The sequence below is a fragment of the Xiphophorus maculatus genome, chromosome 2, assembly GCF_002775205.1.
Source record: "Xiphophorus maculatus strain JP 163 A chromosome 2, X_maculatus-5.0-male, whole genome shotgun sequence".
Taxonomy (NCBI): domain Eukaryota; kingdom Metazoa; phylum Chordata; class Actinopteri; order Cyprinodontiformes; family Poeciliidae; genus Xiphophorus; species Xiphophorus maculatus.
The window spans coordinates 1,239,295-1,257,768 of NC_036444.1; the positions used below are offsets into that span (position 1 = coordinate 1,239,295).

The window sequence follows — 18,474 nt, forward strand, 5'->3', positions numbered from 1 at the left end:
ACTGTTTTTGCACCTTAAAGCTGCAGTAGGTAACAATTTTACTTATTTGTTAAAACTGTCACAATGTTTTTATGATGTAAAGCATTTGAACTGCCTTATTACTGAAATATAAAGATGCCGCCCTGGGTGGTTGCCCATGTCAGCCATACCAGAAATTGGTGCTAAGCTAAGCTAAAGATAAGCTCTGCTGTTGGTGGAAGTGTTAAAAATTATTAGATATAGTGTTTGACCTTTGACATCGTTTCTAACCTAAATAACAGAAAATTATAAATATATTTGTTGCAGAGCTCCTATGTCTATTTATTCAGTAATTTAGAAGTAATGATTTTTGGATTGAAAATGTTGCTTATTTTGTCGATTATATAGTTTTTGATTGACTCCCATCTCTAGTATAAATTAGCGAAGGGGTGAATTAATCCTAAAAAATAAAACAGATTATTAATTATGGCATTCACATGGTTTAGTTTACATTTACAGCCTGAAATCTGTTTTTAGTTTCAATAATTCACTAAAAGTAATTTCATTTATCATCCTCCCGAACATTAACAGTCTAAATATAGTTAATTTAAAATTGCAGCTGGTGACATTCTTCATGTCTCATACAAAGCAGTTAATATTTCAGTAAAATGTTGGAATAAGATTTAGAAAGTGCTTCCTCCTCCTTCTAGTTGGGTTGCATAACCATGATGAATAATCAGGATTAACCTTTAAGCCGTGCATGGGGCTCTCCGGCTGGAATTAATTAGTATTTATCTGCAGCATCGCTCTTCGACCCAGAAGAATTTTAGTTTTCTCTTGTTGTTTACATCTGCATCAGATAAACAGCAAGAACCTAAAGCACGCTGCCTTTTGCTAACGCTTCGCCCAGATACTGTTAGCTTGATGTCCTCTTTGTCTGTGATGGAAGGTGATTGGTTGACAAAAGGCCTTATGAGTGGAGATGAGGCTTAAGATGCTCATGTTACCTGTGTGATCTGGCCCACCAGGTCATCACCCCAGTAAGACCAAAGAGACTGGAAACTCTTCATCACTGGGTTGAGGAAGCAAAGAGGAGGTTAGGCAGTCTGCAGGCTTCAGCAAGTCAAATTCAAGACCTTTTAGACCATTTTAAAGCCACCATCAACGAAATTTAAAACGGAAAAAACATAAATGTTGGGGAATCTTGCTGTATTACAATTAAGCAAAGCAAAAATTGTGAAGGTGAAAGTTTGTCCCCACTTGCCTAACCCAAACCCAACAACGACAGCAACAAAAGTTGAACAGTTTTTGCGTTGCGTCGTTAGTCCATGTGTTCAAGTTAATGTGTACGAGCTCGAAACTTCACAGCAAGCAAAGGGGCAGGGAGAGCGATGGTCGCCTCATCACAAACGTACCATAGAGACATCGGCTCCCGTTTATCAAACCCTATAAAAAACTAGCTAGCTAGCAAGGTAGCTACCGGTACTGGCTGCTAATATTAGCCTCACCAGACTCGAGTCACAGAACGTAAAGATGTCTGATCCGTGTGACTTAGTCTTTTGCCTGACAGAAATGTCCTGCAAGAAAATCGTTTATACAAATTTAATTAGTTCTCTTGGACAAAATTTAAGACATTTGATTTAAGGCCAATAAAATTTTTTATAAAATTAATTTACAACTTTTTAAGGCCTTAATTTTAGATGCATGAATTTAAGATCTTTTAAGGGCTTCAGTGTTTTAAAACTGCTCAGCCACCCTGTGCATGAGGAATCTGGTGACCCCAAACTGGCCACCAGGGGGCGCTGAGGGGCCTCAGAAACCTGAAGGGAAAATGAGGAAAAGGGCAAAAATAAAAAAAATTATCAAATACATTTTTGATTAGAATTTTTTTTATATCATAAGATATAAACTGTTGTTGAATCATTATTATAAAATCTAAGTTAAAAGAACTAGTGTAATAAAATTCATCAACCTGCTTTGATCCTCAAGCAGAACGAAATGAAAAGTTTCTCACTAGAAAAAGAGCAAAGGAGCGTCCAGCAGCAAAATGCTGCAAAACCCCTAAAACCTGAAATCAGAAGTTATGAGGCAAAATAGTGAATAAACGTGAGAAAAAAACAGGTTGATGTTTCTGTATTTATTGTGTAGCGTTGTCTGCGTGTTTGCAGTGAGCTAATTCAGTTTGGGAACCCTGAGGCTGAGATCGTTCTGCTTGGAGCTTCACATTCTGTTGAGGCAATATTTTAACCATTTGCAGAAAAGCCACGGCACACGAGACATAGCAGACATGCCGCGTTGTCATCACCCACAGCGGCCTGCTGATGCATGCAGTCACCTCCATCCTCAGGTTCTGAGGCCAGAGCCGGGGCATTCAGGTCAACACCTGCCCCGCTCCCAGCAGGTGCTGCAGCTGCCACTACTCAGCGCATTTGCAGCAGTTAAACTTTGCTTTCTACACGCGCACCTGCACAGCTCTAGCTCTGAACGGGGTTCAGCTTTGTGACGGACGGGTTCTCTAGAATCACGGAGACATTCTGCGGCCGGCTGACCCAGATATGGGTCCCTGGATCCAGTCTCATTCCAGGAAAGGAAGGCAGCAAAGCCTGGATGAAAGAATGATTAATGAGGTAAGACTCTGATAACTGTAAAGAGAAATACAGCTGACCAAAGGTCAAAGTTCGAGCTGTCCAGGAACTGCCTGCTAACCTTCAAAACACTGAATATCTTCTTGTCAGTATTTCACTTGATTTGAACAGAATATGACTAAATATGATCGTTTAATTTAGTCATGAATTAGCTGCCGTGTTTCAATGACAGCAAACTGTTAGAAATCCTCTGTTTCCATCTGCAGGTTTTTTATTGCAAGATGATTATTGTTGCTTAAAATTTTCATGTTTTTAACTGAAACCTTTATTACAAGTAATGCAATTTTCCATAAAACTTAAATATATTTTAAGCTGCATTAATAGTTCCCCAAATAATAATTTACTCACACTGACACTGGATATTTTTTATTCTTATGAAAATGAGGCATTTTATGGTCTAAATATTGACATGCACCCGTCCTAAAGCAACCAAACTATACCAAAGTCATTTTAAATGAATTACTCTACACGAACAGTGGTGCTCTGTAAATTATCCTTCCTTGTCTACTAATTTATTTTTAAATGCTGCGTTTAAGTACTCAGGCGTTTAACTAACTAAGGAGTGCATAGAGTTTTAACTGGAAATGACTGATCATATATTTCTGCATCTTTTTGCAAGATGCAGAAATTCATTCTCTGAGCAAGTGACATTTTATACCAGCCTTAGATTCATTTTTGAGTCCTATTTTTATTTTTATCATCCAGCCATCTGGTAATCAGGGCCACATGAAGCGACCCGTGGCCCAGTTCTGGTTTTTCTGTCAGTCTGGGTCTGAAACAGGAAGCTCTTCTGTGTTCATGGATTTTACTAAACGTGGAATGATGAGTAATGCATTATAGAGAGGATTATGCTCTCTATGTAGGTGGTCCGACGGGTCAACATGGCTGACACAGATACTGCATGTAGTAGTAGGTCAACCTCCGTCTCCTGCCGCCGCCCCGTTTTATAAAAAATACACAAATCCGGTCGGGTCGTGATTTACCTACAGACTGAGAACTGGGTCCAAACAGAGAGAGCAGTAATACTGGCCAGCCGAGTTTATCCATAACACCGCTCAAAGTTAAAGGTATTAATGAGAAAATGAAGGAAAGAATAAAAGTGAAACTTCAGCATCCCTTAAAAAAGAAACATCTAACAAAGTGAGGCAGCGCTTGGTTGCTATTCTCCTCACATCTGAAACAAACTCCCTGAAAACCTGAGGTGTGCAGAACCTGATGGTTACTGGAAACTGTACAGTTCGCTGCAGCTTTCCCATAAAACTCAAAAATTATTTTATCAGATCATTTTATATCAAATCTTTTAGAGGTGCAGAAAAAAAATATTCTATGGACATCCAGAAGTTCTAGTCCTGGGAAATCTGAATCGGCTGAAATCGATTTTGAAGATATGTTGAAGTTGTATGTCTTTGTTGCTCCTATTTGCATGTCGTATTACTCGTCCAGTCAGAAGGGCGTCTCGCTCATCGTATGTATTCTGACTAATTCTTTAGGAATCCTCTATCCATCTGCGATATTGATATTTTTTATTTAAGAAAAAGTCAAGACAGCTAAGCTAACCTAAAATTTGCAATTTAAGTTACAGAGTTGTAATAAAATATAAACTGATGTAATTTGACAGAGAACTTTACAGAATAGTTTTGAATAAATGTTCTGCTTGCTAATACCATCTTTTCCTCTTTTCACATAATTTAAACTGAATCTTTAGACCGTTTGATTAGAGGAATTGTCTCCGAATTGAATTGTGACCTTAAAAATCAGAATTGAATCGAATTGAACACTGAAAGATTCTCTTTGCTTTCCTTTTTCAGTTTTTGTTGCTGTTTGCTTCGTCTGTACGTCAAACTGAATCTAACGGACTGATGAGCTGCTGTCAGATTACAGGCAGATAAGCAGCATACTGCAGAGAAATTCCTTCATTCCCCTTATTTATCAAACTAACGTCAAACTTTTCTCTCTCTGGTGGAGAAACCATTCCTCACGGGTGCTAGGAAAAGTTGTGGCTTAATTTTCAGCTGCATCCTAAACGAGTCGCAAATTCGCTCAAAATACCCCCCAAAAACCAGACATAATCTCCCACTCCTCCGATGCTGAATACGATGATAACATCGGGGTTTGCTTTAAATTAGGCTGCTTTTTAACAACTTGTCAGACGTTCTTTTGGATTATATGAGAATCTGGGTTGGTATCAGTTTCTGTTGTTGCAGGAGTCCCAGTTCCGTCAGTTATTTCCTCACAAATATAAAGTCCAACTGATTATAAACCACTTTGAGGAGAAAAATTAACTGGTTTCCAAAGTGGAGAGAGGATTATTCTTCAGTTCTCTAAAAGGCATTCATGTGTTTTCCAGGCACATGGTGCCACTTTATAGCAAAATCACGTAACTGTGTCACCCACAGTTATTACAAAATTCTGTATGCATAAAACATGACTTAAAAAATTTGATGCCTTGTTAGTGGTGACCAGGCCAGTAAAAATAATGGGGGGGCAGATTTAAAAAAAAAAAACAACTTTCGTATGTTTTTTTATTATTTAGCTTTCATTTATTATGTCTAAGGATTAGTAGCACTGAACTGTTAGCTTCTGTTAACACTTCTGTTGGTATAGCGTTTGAACATTAGCATCTGCTAAATATTGTTTTGGTAGAGTGCTTAATCTCTCTGGGGGCGCCATTGCGCTTTCTATGAGCAAGCGTTTAGGCGCCCCAATGGCTGCCAGTGGAGATCAAAGGATTCCACAAACATGCATGAAAGAATCAAGCAACACTCCAGGTATGTTTTTGGTTAGGAATGATATTATAGCATGATGTAAAGCTCATCAAAGCCAATTTTACCCCCTCTTTAGACCTAGTAACGTTTTTGGCATGTAGAAACGGAGTAAAACGTTACCATAAACACTGTGTTGGCCTAAGTATAAGAAGCGCCATTAACATGCGAGTCACAATTGATCCTGGGAGTGCGTGTGAGTGTGTCAACTTGTGAACTTGACCTACATCTCAGATGGTGTAACGAAGAAGCTGCTGGGCCTCTAAATGTGCAGATGGTGCAGAACAGCTTCCAGGTCAGGCTGCCCGGCTGCTCCCTGCTGGACAGACGCTGGTCGGGTGGCAGGTTTGGCCCCTGTGACACCTGTTGGCCCGGCAGAACCGCTCCCAGAAGGCTCATCTGGCCCGACGCAGCACGTCCAACCACCTGCCGCGCTGACCTCCTGGCTTACACTCAAGCTTTACTCCTCTCATCCAGGATGTGTTGTTTTTAAAGATAAGCAGTGACAGCATAAAGGAGGTTCTGTCCTACAGCCTGCCGGACCCGGCTGACCGGGCAGTAATGAAATACAAAACACCCTCTGGGGCTTCATGCTACAGAAATAGCAACATTTTTCCTGTCACCAAAACATGTTGATTTACAGATTATATTTTTGGTGGCTGGGTGAAACTGCCATGAGCAAAGATACTTGTGCTTATTTCTGATGTGTCAATTGCTATCAAAACAACGTGTTAAATATGAAGCGCTGCACTTTAATCTGCCCAATAACTGGAGGTTAAACAGACAAGTGGCATTTAGTCCCTTCCAGTTTGTCATTTATTAACCAGCTGAGAATAAAGCTGTAGTGCAGCGAGGGCCGAACTAACAGGATCAGGTTTATTAGCACATTTCAGCAACATGCCACTTCAAAGGACTTTACATGAAAGACATAGCAGTGAACAACCAAAAAAAGAAAACATTACACAACAATGAACAGAAGTAAAAAGTTGTAATCCAGAATAAAATTAATCAATGTTCTAGTTATTATTATTATTAATCTAAGGCAGCTAAAACAGGTGGATTTTTGCATTTTGCGTCCAGGCAGCTAAGCTAACCTAATGCTGGTCATTTAAGTTACAGAATGTTATGCACAAACATATTTTTGTTTAAATATAAACTGATCGAACCGTGTAGAATTGTTTTAATGTTCTATTTGTTTACAGTATTTTCCTGTTGTCAGTTATACATAAACTATCAAGAGTATCTTGACAGTTTGAATAGAGAAATTGGTTTTTGAATTGAAAATCATTTATGAATTGAGTCATCACCTTAAAAATCAGATTTAAATCACTAGACACTAAATCCTAGTTCACACGGTACAATTTTTTGTTCTGATTTTCCCGTTCCACCAATCTTAATAATAATCACTTAAGATGATCATAATCGATCTTCCTGACAGTCACACCTGATCGTCCTAATCCTAACCCTTGTGTTGGAACCAGAACTCCATCATCTGCTCCACCTCCAGCTGCTGCGGTTCTCTTCCTCTCTGCTCTGAGTCAAACCAACCTGTTCCCCTCCTGGCCTGTGGGGGCGCTGCACCAAGAACCACTGAAGGAAATGACAAATAGCCTCTTAAGACACAGAGCAAATTCCTTCTTCACCAGATGGAAACTAGATGGAGGCGTCAGATTTTAGCGGTTGGAGGATTTCTCTTTAGTCTTTGGCTAAAGACCAGGAGCCATTGCTGCTGCTAGCGCTTGGCTAACATGTTAGCTTTGGTTGTATTTACCCAGAATGCCCTGGGCTTTAGTGTACTTCCTTCCTTTAGAGCGGTCGCCAGTCTGCTTGCTTCCTATATGGATTCGAACCAAACCAGAGTTCATGTCAGCCGAACCCAGATCAAAGTTTGTAGGTGGACCAGAGTTTGATTAGCATTTACACCTCAACAACCCAACAGAACCTAGACAAACAAACTGGAGTTTGATTAAAGCAAACTAAACAGGGCTAGTGTGAATGCACCCTTAAAGAGTCACATCTCTACTATATAAAGAAAATATAATCTAAATGTAACTTCTGTGTGGTTTAAGCCTCACAGTGCCGGTATGAAAGGTGTAGGATGAGATGAGGAGAAGCATGCGGGGGGCGTAGCGTCCCACTAGCTTTGTCTCCAGGATACAGTGGCAAGTGTGAAGGAAGAGGAAAGTTTCAGGCACGTGTTGAGCCACACGGGAGCCCCATTAAAGCAGAACCTCCTCCCTGTCTGACTTCCTCCGCCCCAGGAGGAGCTCACCTGGGAGAGTGATGGGATCTGCACTCCCTCCTCCATCCATCCACCCTAAGGGAAGTGCCAGGCCCCTGCTGCTCTGTCTCCGGCTCAGGATGGCAGGACGGGTCCCCAGCTGAATCCATACGTCAGCAGCAACCGCCAAGACGAGGAACACTCCCTCACTGCCACCATCGCTTCTCCTTTTTGTCTGCTTGATGCCAAGCAGTCCGCCTACATCCAGAAACGGAGAAAAATTGTTTGCAAAGGCGCTGAGATGTAGGTATCTATAAATAGACGGTGCAGATGGAGAATCCCAGGAAGTACTGAGTTAGGATCTGCTTCTGTGAAGAAAAGGAGGAGGGAGAGCTTTGTTACATGAAGAGAACCAGAGGAGCAAAAGTTAAGTCTCGAAGGAAAAAAATCTGGCCTAAGATTTTGATGACCCAGATCCCGGCTCTGCAGACAACCAGGTGTTTGCTTTACTTCCTCCCCTCTGGCTGGAGATGCTGTTTGGAGGTTGACGTGCCTCTCAGGCTGCGTTGGTGACAGAATGGGGGAGACCCGCCATGTGGGACGACGGGACCTCACCTGCCTGCTGTGGATTTAGGCTCCTCCACTGCTGCTGCCTGGGCCGGAACAGGAGGGTCCAACCGGAGGTACGTATGAAGGCCGGTCCTCATCGCTGAACCAGTTGTTTTTACAGGGAGTTTAACAGCTTATAATCCAGCAGATTCGGTTCTAACTGCTGTGGTTCTGTCTCTGTTCTGAGTCAAACCAACCTGTTCCCCTCATCGCCTGTGGGGGCGCTGCACCAAGAACCACTGAAGGAAACGACACAAAAACCTTTAAAGAAGAAACTGATCAAAACTTCCTTCTTCACCAAATGGAAACTAAATGGAGGCGTCAGATTTTAGTGGTTGGAGGATTTCTCTTTAGTCTTTGGCTAAAGACCAGGAGCCATTTCTGCTGCTAGCGCTAGCATGTTTGATTTGGTTGGATTTACCCAGAATGCCCTGCACTGTAGTCCACTTCTTGATTTTGGAGCGGTCTCCGGTCTGCTTTGTATTCACATGCATTCAAACCGAACCAGAGTTCACTTCAACTGAACCCAGACCGAGGTTTGTAGGAGGACCGGAGTCACTTTTTGGTTTGATTTCTCATTCAGCTGTAGTGAGATGTTTGTTGTCTGCAGCTCCTATCATTGCTGCTCAGGGAACATTTAGCGCTTCCTCATTTAACACGGGCTGCGTGTTACGTGGCTTTATTATATCAGAAATGTTTTTTTGCATTCTGCCTGCAGGGAGCAAAAACACTCCATTCAACCGTACAGGTTGGTGCATAATGACAAATTTGACCCTGTTGAGCTGGATTTACTACGTTACACATGCAAACAGAGAACATGTCTGCATGTTCTCTGTTAAAGACCTAGTGAAGTCCGGTTCTGGAACCGGACCTTCTTGCTGCAAGGCAGCGATGCTACAACTGAGCTGGAGCCGTCTGCTGTTAATTCATGTCAGTATAAAGATTTAATTTAGTTTTTATTAAGAAACTTGTGTAATTTACCTGTAGCTGAAAGGTGAAGGAGGAGGGGATTTGTTGTTGCTCATCCCTCAGTGTGACCAGGACGTTACATAACCGCATCATCTCATCAGATTCATCTGCTGCTCCTACTAATCATCACTGAGCTGTTTTCCTCCTGCAGATACAGATTAGTCACTTCAAAACAACTTCTTCCATTTATGTAATGATGTTGGAGTGAGTTGATTGTTTTTCTTGTTTTCTTGGAGCCAATTAGATAAAAGCTGCAGAATGAAAAAGTTCAGGGTTCTGCAGAAAAAGCTTTTCTACGTTTTGGTTCCAGAAAATCTTGACGTTTTTTGCAGCAGATAATAATTATGATGTGGAAGAATTTATATTCAGCCAGCTTTACCTTGATAAATATAAATGTAACAGAATGAAGCAGTGTGTAATTTAATGGCAGTCGAAGCGCAGCTGTTCTGTTTCTGGCCTTGGAGAACAAACTGCGTGTATTTAAAGCGTTTGGACGCAGCAGGAGGATCCGATGAGATCCTCACAGGTGGAGGCTGATTCAGTGATCCGTGCCGCTGGATCTCCTTCTACGTTATGAAACGACAAAATTCAGCTAAATATAGAACATTATGAGTGGTGGAAAACCAACGTGTCATCTAGAGACGGTTTTACAAGAATAGATCTAGAAAGTAAAGTCTAGAAAAGGTGTTTCTGTTCTATTTTCTATTCTTTCTATTGAGTCTGAGTGCTGACGCATGTCAGGCCTTTAAGATGTTTATGTAAAAATGTTTTAAAACAATGTATCTTTTATATGGGTTGTCATTTGTAAAGTTATATATTCACAAATTAAAAGCAATAATTTGGGTTATTTAGCATGTAGTAAGAAAAAAGGGGGATTTATTTTTCAAAGTCATTATTTCATTAATTTATAAAAGTAGTTTCCAAGCTAATGATTTAGTATTAATTAGTATTTTATTATGATGATTATTATATTTTATTTAGTTCGCAAGCTAAATATTTGGCTAAATAAAAATGTATTTGGTTACAGAATGGTTAGTTAGTACGCTAAATATTTAGTTTGTAAACTTAATACTTAGTTTAATAACTGAATATGTAGTTTGAAGCTAAATCTTAAGTTAGGAAACTAAATATTTTGTTTGGGGCTAAATTTTTAGTTAGCAAAGAAAATATTTAGCTACAAACTAAATATTTAATTTGTAGACTAAGTGTTCAGTTGCTAAACTAAACCAAATGTTGAATGTGGAGCTAAATATCGAGCTTGCAAATTAAATATTCCGTTTGAAACATTTATGAATGAATGAATGAATGAATAGCATGGTGAAATATGAATGGAAAATGAACCCCCATTTCTTCTGATTTCAGGCTAAATAACCCAAATTATTGCTGTTAGTTTCTGATTGTGTAACTTTACAAACGGCAGCCTTTGCTTTGCTTTGCTTTGTCCTTCAGTTCTGCTTCAGTTCTTCATAAAACTCCCTGATTTTTGCGGTTGTAACTTGATGCACCAAGAACTGCATCCTTCCTCATTGACGTTGTAAGTTCACATTACAACCACTTAAAGATTTTGAAATCAACTCATCGTGTTGATATTTAAAATGTTCCATTTAAAACATGTTTTTACAGCTTTTCTTCTAGTGTGACCATGGATTCAGTTTCCTCCACTGAAAAACATCCAAAATAGCAACAATTTCACAGAGAACGATTAGATTTACAGCTTGACTACATGAGACGCCTTGCTTGGGTCGGAGGCTCTCAGTCATTTTGAGAGCGAACTGTCTGCGTGTTATTTACTGTCTCGGTGCGCAGCCTGCTCCGTTCCGCGCTGCGCTGCGCTCCGTTCCGCGCTGCGCTCCGGCCGTGCGTCAAGCTCTCCTCTCTCTCACAAAGCGCCTCGGTCATAATAGGCTGGTTGGAGGTGGACGGACTTTTAAAAACAGACCTATATCGGTCCATCCCCAGCTGTCAGCGGGAACCCGAACAGGTGGCTCCTCCAGGCACCCGTCGACAGCTTGTCGCGCTCGCTAATCTCCGCTGTGACGACAGCGCATTACCCGGTGCGCGTAAAACCGGGAGTGCGGGAGGTTTGGGTTGGGATTCTCATCAGTCACCAGGATTTTACTCATCGCTGCGGATTCACCACAAGGACAGAATTCTGGAAAGTTTGCACCTGAGCTGGAAATAATGACTCTTTATTGGATTTTATAAATTTTGAGCTGCCAAGTCTGAGAGGAAACAGCATGTTACCAGAAATAAACAACAAGGTGAGGTACAGTTTAGAACAAACTTTCATGAGTATTTCATGAGAATTTTATGTTAGCTGAAAAGAATAAAGTGGATAGTTGATCATTTAAGAAATATTCCACACCTCTTAACTAAACCTGAGTGGGATGTGGACGGTTTCTGCCTGGATACAGACCCAAACTTTAAATTAATTTTTAGATTAACTTGAAATGACGTTACAGCTGGAATTGACCTCTAGCTTTATATTGATCTGATTTGTGGGTTTATGAAGTGAATTCTTGCAAAGTTTGAGAATATTTCTGCTTTCTCCTTGTCGTCCAACCTGCACCCCGATTTCCAGCTTCTGCCTCTTTGCTCCTGAACGCATGCCAAGTTCTGATGAAAAATCTGATCCATTTCTATTTCAGTCGTTGTTTCGCCCCATTTATTTCAGTGTTTGTTGTGCTGACAGATTCCATAAGTCTAAATGTGTTGCGGTGTGTTTTTCACTCCGTACATGGGGACTGATTAAATTTAACCGTTGCTGCTTCGGGATCGTAACGGACTAAAAGTTGTGGTAATTGCTCAGCTTTGTGTTTTTGGCCTCCTGGTTGGCAGGTCAGATCTGCAGCAGAGATGACAGGATGTGTGGATTTTACCCTGATAATTAACCGTCTGACAGATGAGGGTGTGAGCGGTTTACAGTTTGTTTATGTTTACTCTGGTTGCTGTTTTATTGCCTCGGTTTGACCCTCTGACCAACTGACCCTCCTGGAGATGAAGCTCCTCTCACACATTTGCAAGGATCAAGCAAAACCCTGGCTTTGCTTGAAACAGCTGCATGGACAAAGTCAGTGTTACTGCAGGCTTCGGTTGCACTTGTTCTCCGTCGGCAGCTGTGCATCACACACCTGGAATCAGCAACTTGATTTCTTCCAGTTATAAACTCTGGGATCGTTTTTCACTGCTTTTAGCTGCAGACCTCACTTTGGACCGATTTGGTGCTAATGAAGATTCATATCAGCTGATATTTGGTCAAGTTTGATTCACCTGTGACACGTTTTCACCTGTCTGGTGCTCATGAACTTACGGCTGATCTCCACAGCCGGCCTGCCGCAGTGACCTACATGCTGCCACACACTGAACCTGAGAGGTCAGAACGCAACCAAACCGCATGAACTTTAACCTCCACAATTAATTACAATAAAACTAAAATCACACAGGAAAACTCATTACTAAAAAACATTTAAAAAGTGCCTTACAGTCCCTGGCTGTTTTATTAAAGATCCAAACAAAATCACACATCAGAGTGAATGCAAATATCAAAGCTTATTTATTTACAGCAGATTTATAGGACTTACCCATCTTTTCCTCAAATGGGGGTTTGAGTTATAATCTGGTAGTAAATCATAAACAGTTTTCCTGTAAAATTCAACACAGCGTCACTTTCTGTTTTCTTCATGTCAGAGACGTCGGGCCGACCACCCGAGGAAACGAACAAAATGGCCGCCTGCAGCGTTTAGAAAAAACAACATTATTTCTGTTCAATGTTTGGCTCACAGCCGGAGAACAATCAGCTCAGAAAACGGATTTTAGTTCAGAAATGTTACCTTATGTTTACTGACCACACAAAGACCAACTCTAAGTTAGCTGGTACACACAGTGCTTTATGCCAGAATAGTAATGGAAAGTTGAATGGATGGAAAAAGTGTGGATAAAAAAGGTGCACATGCTTTCATTTAAAACTGACAGAATGAAGAAACAAATCTGAGTTTATTGACGTCTGAATTTTGGATTCATTAGCTGTTAGCAGAGCACCAACTACAATTTTTACCAACATTTAAAAACCAAACCTGCCGATTCCAATAGGGTTTTTTTTTTTTGTTTTTGGTCTGAAAAATTGCTAAATGCAGCCGTCAGTCAACCCTGTGAAACAGCAGAGCAAAAGGAGAAAATTGTTCCCATTTCTAAAGCTCTTTCTTTAGGACACCAGTCACATTAAGAAATGAGTTGCTGCACACGGTGGCTGTATTTCCAAATTTATTGGTATTTGTTGATACTGTAGTGGTGATTGTTTGTCAAACCAAACATCCAATAAAAGTTCCATCAGCCACTATGAGGCACTGGGCTCAAGATTCTTCACGCAGGCAAAAGAAATTTAATGTCCAAACTTGTTGACTGTCTTGGTTGCTTTTATTTTCCTTTTCAGCAATAAATTACAGAGTTCAAACTTTCCTTTGTTTTCCTGTCTACTTCTCTTGCTCTGGTAAAAACCAAAGGCCCCAAACCCAAATGCCTGCTGGTCCTTTACTAAGTGTAGGGACACTTATAGAAAGTGGACTGACCCACATTACTTCCTGTCTTACTTAGAAAAAGTAAATCAGAAAAATTATCAAACAAAAGATAAATAGAATCAACAATTATTAACCTGCAAATAAACTCAGTTAATTCTTAAATTTATATTTTTCTTATAATTTACAAACAAAATTCAAATGGATAAAGAAAAAATAGCTCCAACAGATACTTTTATTGAACAGAGGAGAAATTTAATAATTAATTAGAATTGATAACAATAAATCAAAATCCATTTCTGAGGTTATTTTCTGGTTTAGCATATGGCGTCCAGTTATCTTCGCTCCGGCCTCCAGTCGGTCAGAAATGCTTTGAGATTACAATGTGGAAGCTGCACCTTCAGCCGGCGCAGCACTCATCCTGCTCAGCGCTGGACGGGCTTTACAGCAAATCTGGACCTGAAGATAAGCTGTTATTCAGCCGCATGTTGTCACCCAGCAGAGGCTGATTAATGGAGCAGGTGTAAGCTGGCTGTGCCCTGCATGGCGGCCTGTGACCACAACAGGGCTAAACTCTCATTAGACTTTAGTTTTATTATGTTAAGACGTTTCGTCTAATTAATTTAGTTTTAGTTTTTAGAGTATGTTTGCTAGTATTTATTAGTTAAATATGGTTAATTTTTACTTAGTTTTTATTATAATAGTAGTTTTAGTTTTTCACACTTAAATTCAAAAAGGTCAAAATACTGTATTATGATTATGTGTATATAGATTGGGTAATGAAAATATCATTTTCTAAAAGTATATTATTGTTGAACTGACTCATTTTGTTGAACTGACTGGCGTTTTGTCGCCTCAAGGTCTGAAATACTTCCAGATATTTTTAAACTGCATCAATAAAGTCTAACTTAAAATACTACTAGTTTTAAGATGACCTATTTTCCTAGACAATGTTATAATTATCTAAATGAATCATGTCATAATTTAGTTAATACATTTTAAGTAGAAAATTGTGTTGGACTTACCAGACGGTTAGCTAGTAGCCACCGTCAGTGCGCCCTCTGGTGGAGTCATGGCGTACAAAAACCCTTTATTTTTATAATATTTTCATATTTTATGAGGTTAACTAAATGTGTTATCAGACTGTGTAATGCTATATACATTGTATATTGTCTAAAACATGACAGGAAAAATATGATGTGCCATAATTTGGTAACTGCTGAGGCTTGTGTGGGAGAAAAAAATCAATTTTACATCAGTTCAAAATGCTAATAAGTAGATTCATAAACACCAAATTTCACTATGTTTTAGTTAGTTTTTATAAACACATGACATTTTTCCAGTTCCAGTTTTTCTTAGTTAATTACTGTTTTAATTTATTTCAGATAATGAAAATGTTTGCTCGGTTTTGGTTAGTTTAGTTAACTATAACAACCTCGTTGTGCTGCAGCTTTTGTTTTCTGGGACGTTGGGAGTTTTTTGCGTCCTGATCTCCATTGTCCTGCGCCTCCTGCAGGCACGCGGACGCGCACACGGGAGCGCACCTGCAGAGAGGAGGGAGCACGGAGAGCGCCGCAGGAGGAATCTATTTTCGGATCAGTGCGCATTATTTTTACTAGCCTGGTTATAACCCGGCTCAGATGCTCAGAGGCTGTGGGTTGCTAAAGAGGCTGGAGAACCGAGCCAGCACAGTTTAAATATTATTTTACTCAGCTGCTTCCAGCACTTGCATTTAGTTGAAAACAGGCCATAAAAGTCGCTATAATGCATCATTCTGTGCAAAAGTAAAGCGATAAAAGTCACATTTCTTTTTTTTCTTTGCTTTCGTGAACATTTTCATGAAATTTGTTCCGTTTCTCCTGCAGGCGTCCCGGCCTGAGGCGTTCCCTCACCCCCACAGACTCCCAGTGGAGGGCAGCCGCATCGGACCAAACCGACCCTGCTCACAGGTCAGCTGCTGCAGCGACGCATCCCCGCCTGATGCTGCTGCAGCGACGCATCCCCGCCTGATGCTGCTGCAGCGACGCATCCCCGCCTGATGCTGCTGCAGCGACGCATCTCTGACGCTAACTTAGCGAGCCAAATACTTAGCTTCAAAATAAATAGTTAACAAAATAAATATTTAGTTTAGTTTAATATCTATTTAACAAGCTATATATTTGGTCAACCGACTAAATATTTAGATTTAGTTGAATGAATTTATAAATTTTTAGCATGAATCTAAATATTTAGTTACCATTATGCATATTTAGCTTCATGCTAAATATTTAGTTGGACGTTAGAAATGTTGAGCTAATATCCACATTCACTTGCTGAGAACCAGAAGTAGACTACCAAAATAAAAGCCTGGTATTCCAAACCTCTTTATAAACTTCATAAAACAGAAGAGGAGCCGTTTTGAAGGGAATGGAGGCGATTTACTGATGAATCTGCAGCAGGAGTTTAACGTTACTAAGAGCCTGCTTTTATTTTGATAATGCATTCTGCTTAATTACAAACTAAATATTGAAGTTTTAAACTAAATACTGAGTTAGCTCAGAGCTAAATATTTAAATGGGAGCCAAATATTTAGTTTTAATATATTATCCTGCTATCTAAATATTTATCTTGCTAAATAAATTAATGTATATTTTGTCTGAAACTGTGACATTTATGAATAAATGAATAACTAGGTGAAAATATTGTTTCTCTCTTACGACAGGCTAAATAAATCAGATTATTGCTGATATTTATTTGCAGTGCGGCTTCACTGAGGGCGGCCGTAGCGTGGAGATGTGAACATGCTCACGTCTCGCTGCCTCTGATTCAGCAGCATCATATTTAAACGTCTTGTTCCCTCAGTCATGTTGCCTGTTGTGGCATGTGCCTGTGGCTATATTTAGCCTTATTTCCATGCATCCTAACCAAGTTAGCAGATTTGCTGCAGCAGATCACATCAAATTTAATAATATAAATATCTACTTTATAGAAATTAGTGACTCAGAGCAAAGTATGCAGCAGTTTACTACAACCGCAGACGTTAGGAGGTTTCAGTGTCGTGGGACAGACAGGAGGTTAATTTTGTCCGTCATTGTAGGAACCGAGCGCCGCATGGCTGCAACACGTGTAATCGTGCTGCGAGAGCAATCAGAGTGTCAGGCAGAGAAAAGCAGTTTGCTTCCCCACAAAGACACCGCAGACAGGCCCTGTCAACGCCCGCCGCCGAGGCCCCGTCCTGAGTCGTAATTCCAGCCGCTACCTCCGGGGGGTCCAGGACACCTGAGCCGCCATGACGGGGGTGGAAACTGAGAGAGAATTAACTGATGAGGAACAACCAGAACCAGAACCAGAACCAGACTCCTTATAGAGAGAGAGGAGAAATTCTACAGTGTCTAAAAACAACTGCATAAAGTTTTTCATTTATTGGTCAATGTTTTTAAGTTTTTGCGCTGCGTAAAAGTTTCCCACCATCCCTTTGTTTTTTTGTCACAATTAAATGTTTCAGATGATCAAACTAGTTTTAATAGACAAAGTAAAGGTCAGAGGTCACAATTCAACGGTAAAAAAGTGAGACCAGTCAACAGAATGAGTCGGTTTATTGACGATACAGACATTTATAATTTTACCGACAGCATCAGTTCACCAGCAGGAGTTTGTTAATTAAATATCTAGTTCAGTAAAAATTTAGTCTTAAACAGTCAGAGTTAATCCCCATTTTTCTTCCTATCCGAGGCCAAATAACTCAAATTATTGCTGTTAATTTCTGACTGGTTCCCAGTACAGAATGAGTTCCAGGCACCGACCAGTGATTCAGTTACAGCGAAAGCAAATCCAACCCATCTGAAGTTTGAGTTGTTAAATTTTTTCATATATGTCATTTTCACATCATGTCTGTTCCTTCTTTTCTGGAACTGGTATAAATGTTTGATTCCAGTGATTCTTAAAGTGAAACCAGTTTTTCTGTGAATTGTAGAAGTTCAGCTCTGGTTTGGGGTCCCTGCCGCAGCTGGAGACCCCCGTGGTCCAGGTTGTCGTCAGCAACGCCAAAAACCAGCTGCAGCAGTCGGACAACATCCTGCCGCAGATCACCAACAAAGGAGGTCAAAACAACTACCAAACGGTGAGCCCGACATTCACAACTTCACCTGCAGATGGCAGCAGCAGATCCGCTCCTAAACACTTTGAACTGACTCTCAGAAAAAACAGAAAGTTTTCTCCTTTTGCGGCAGGTCGAGAGGTCAAAGTCAACTCAGCAGTTCACGATGCGTTACGGCGCAGCGACGGACAAGGCGGCCATGTCGCGTAGCGGGAAGGTTCTTGGAAACAAGATGGAGAAGGAGCGAGCGTACGAAGGACAGCGGCTGCCCATGTCGCCTGCAGGTGAGTTAGCTTCATTAATGTGTAGCGCCGGGTGTCCAAACTGTGGCCCGGGGGCCATTTGCGGTCCCTCTACTGCAGTTCAAGAATAATACAGATTTAGACCCCAGCACAGATGGGAGCTTTTTATTTTTAATGAAAGTAGAACTATTGGAGACAAATCTTTTACAGGGCTGCACCGATTGGAGTTTTCTGGCCGATCGTTGATAACCGATCTTAAAATAACCAGACCTGCCGATTCCGACTTTGGCCAATACTGATATTTTTCATCTGAAATGTTGCCTATTGTTGACATACAAAGATGCAGACATGACCTGGTGGGCGGGGCCACCCCGGTGGGCGGGGCTACCCCGGTGGGCGGGGCCACCAGTCAATCCTCTGTCACAACAGAGTGATTGTAAAAACCATAAACAAAAATCTCACCATGTAAGATATTTTTCTGG

General features: G+C 40.6%; 1 protein-coding gene across 4 annotated transcripts in view; it reads left to right on the forward strand.

The window, feature by feature from the left end:
• Positions 1-18,474, forward strand: part of LOC102230234 (dual specificity tyrosine-phosphorylation-regulated kinase 4-like) — a 35,939-nt gene that overhangs the window by 7,353 nt on the left and 10,112 nt on the right. For 2 of the 4 annotated variants that reach the window (XM_023347176.1, XM_023347180.1), the window contains 3 exons: positions 15,541-15,624; positions 17,628-17,774; positions 17,884-18,034. In XM_023347176.1, coding sequence (XP_023202944.1) covers positions 15,541-15,624; positions 17,628-17,774; positions 17,884-18,034 — 382 coding nt within the window. Of the gene's footprint in view, positions 1-7,373; positions 8,270-10,756; positions 11,426-15,540; positions 15,625-17,627; positions 17,775-17,883; positions 18,035-18,474 lie in introns of those variants that run through there. The other 2 variants (XM_023347177.1, XM_014474740.2) reach the window with 2 other exon arrangements.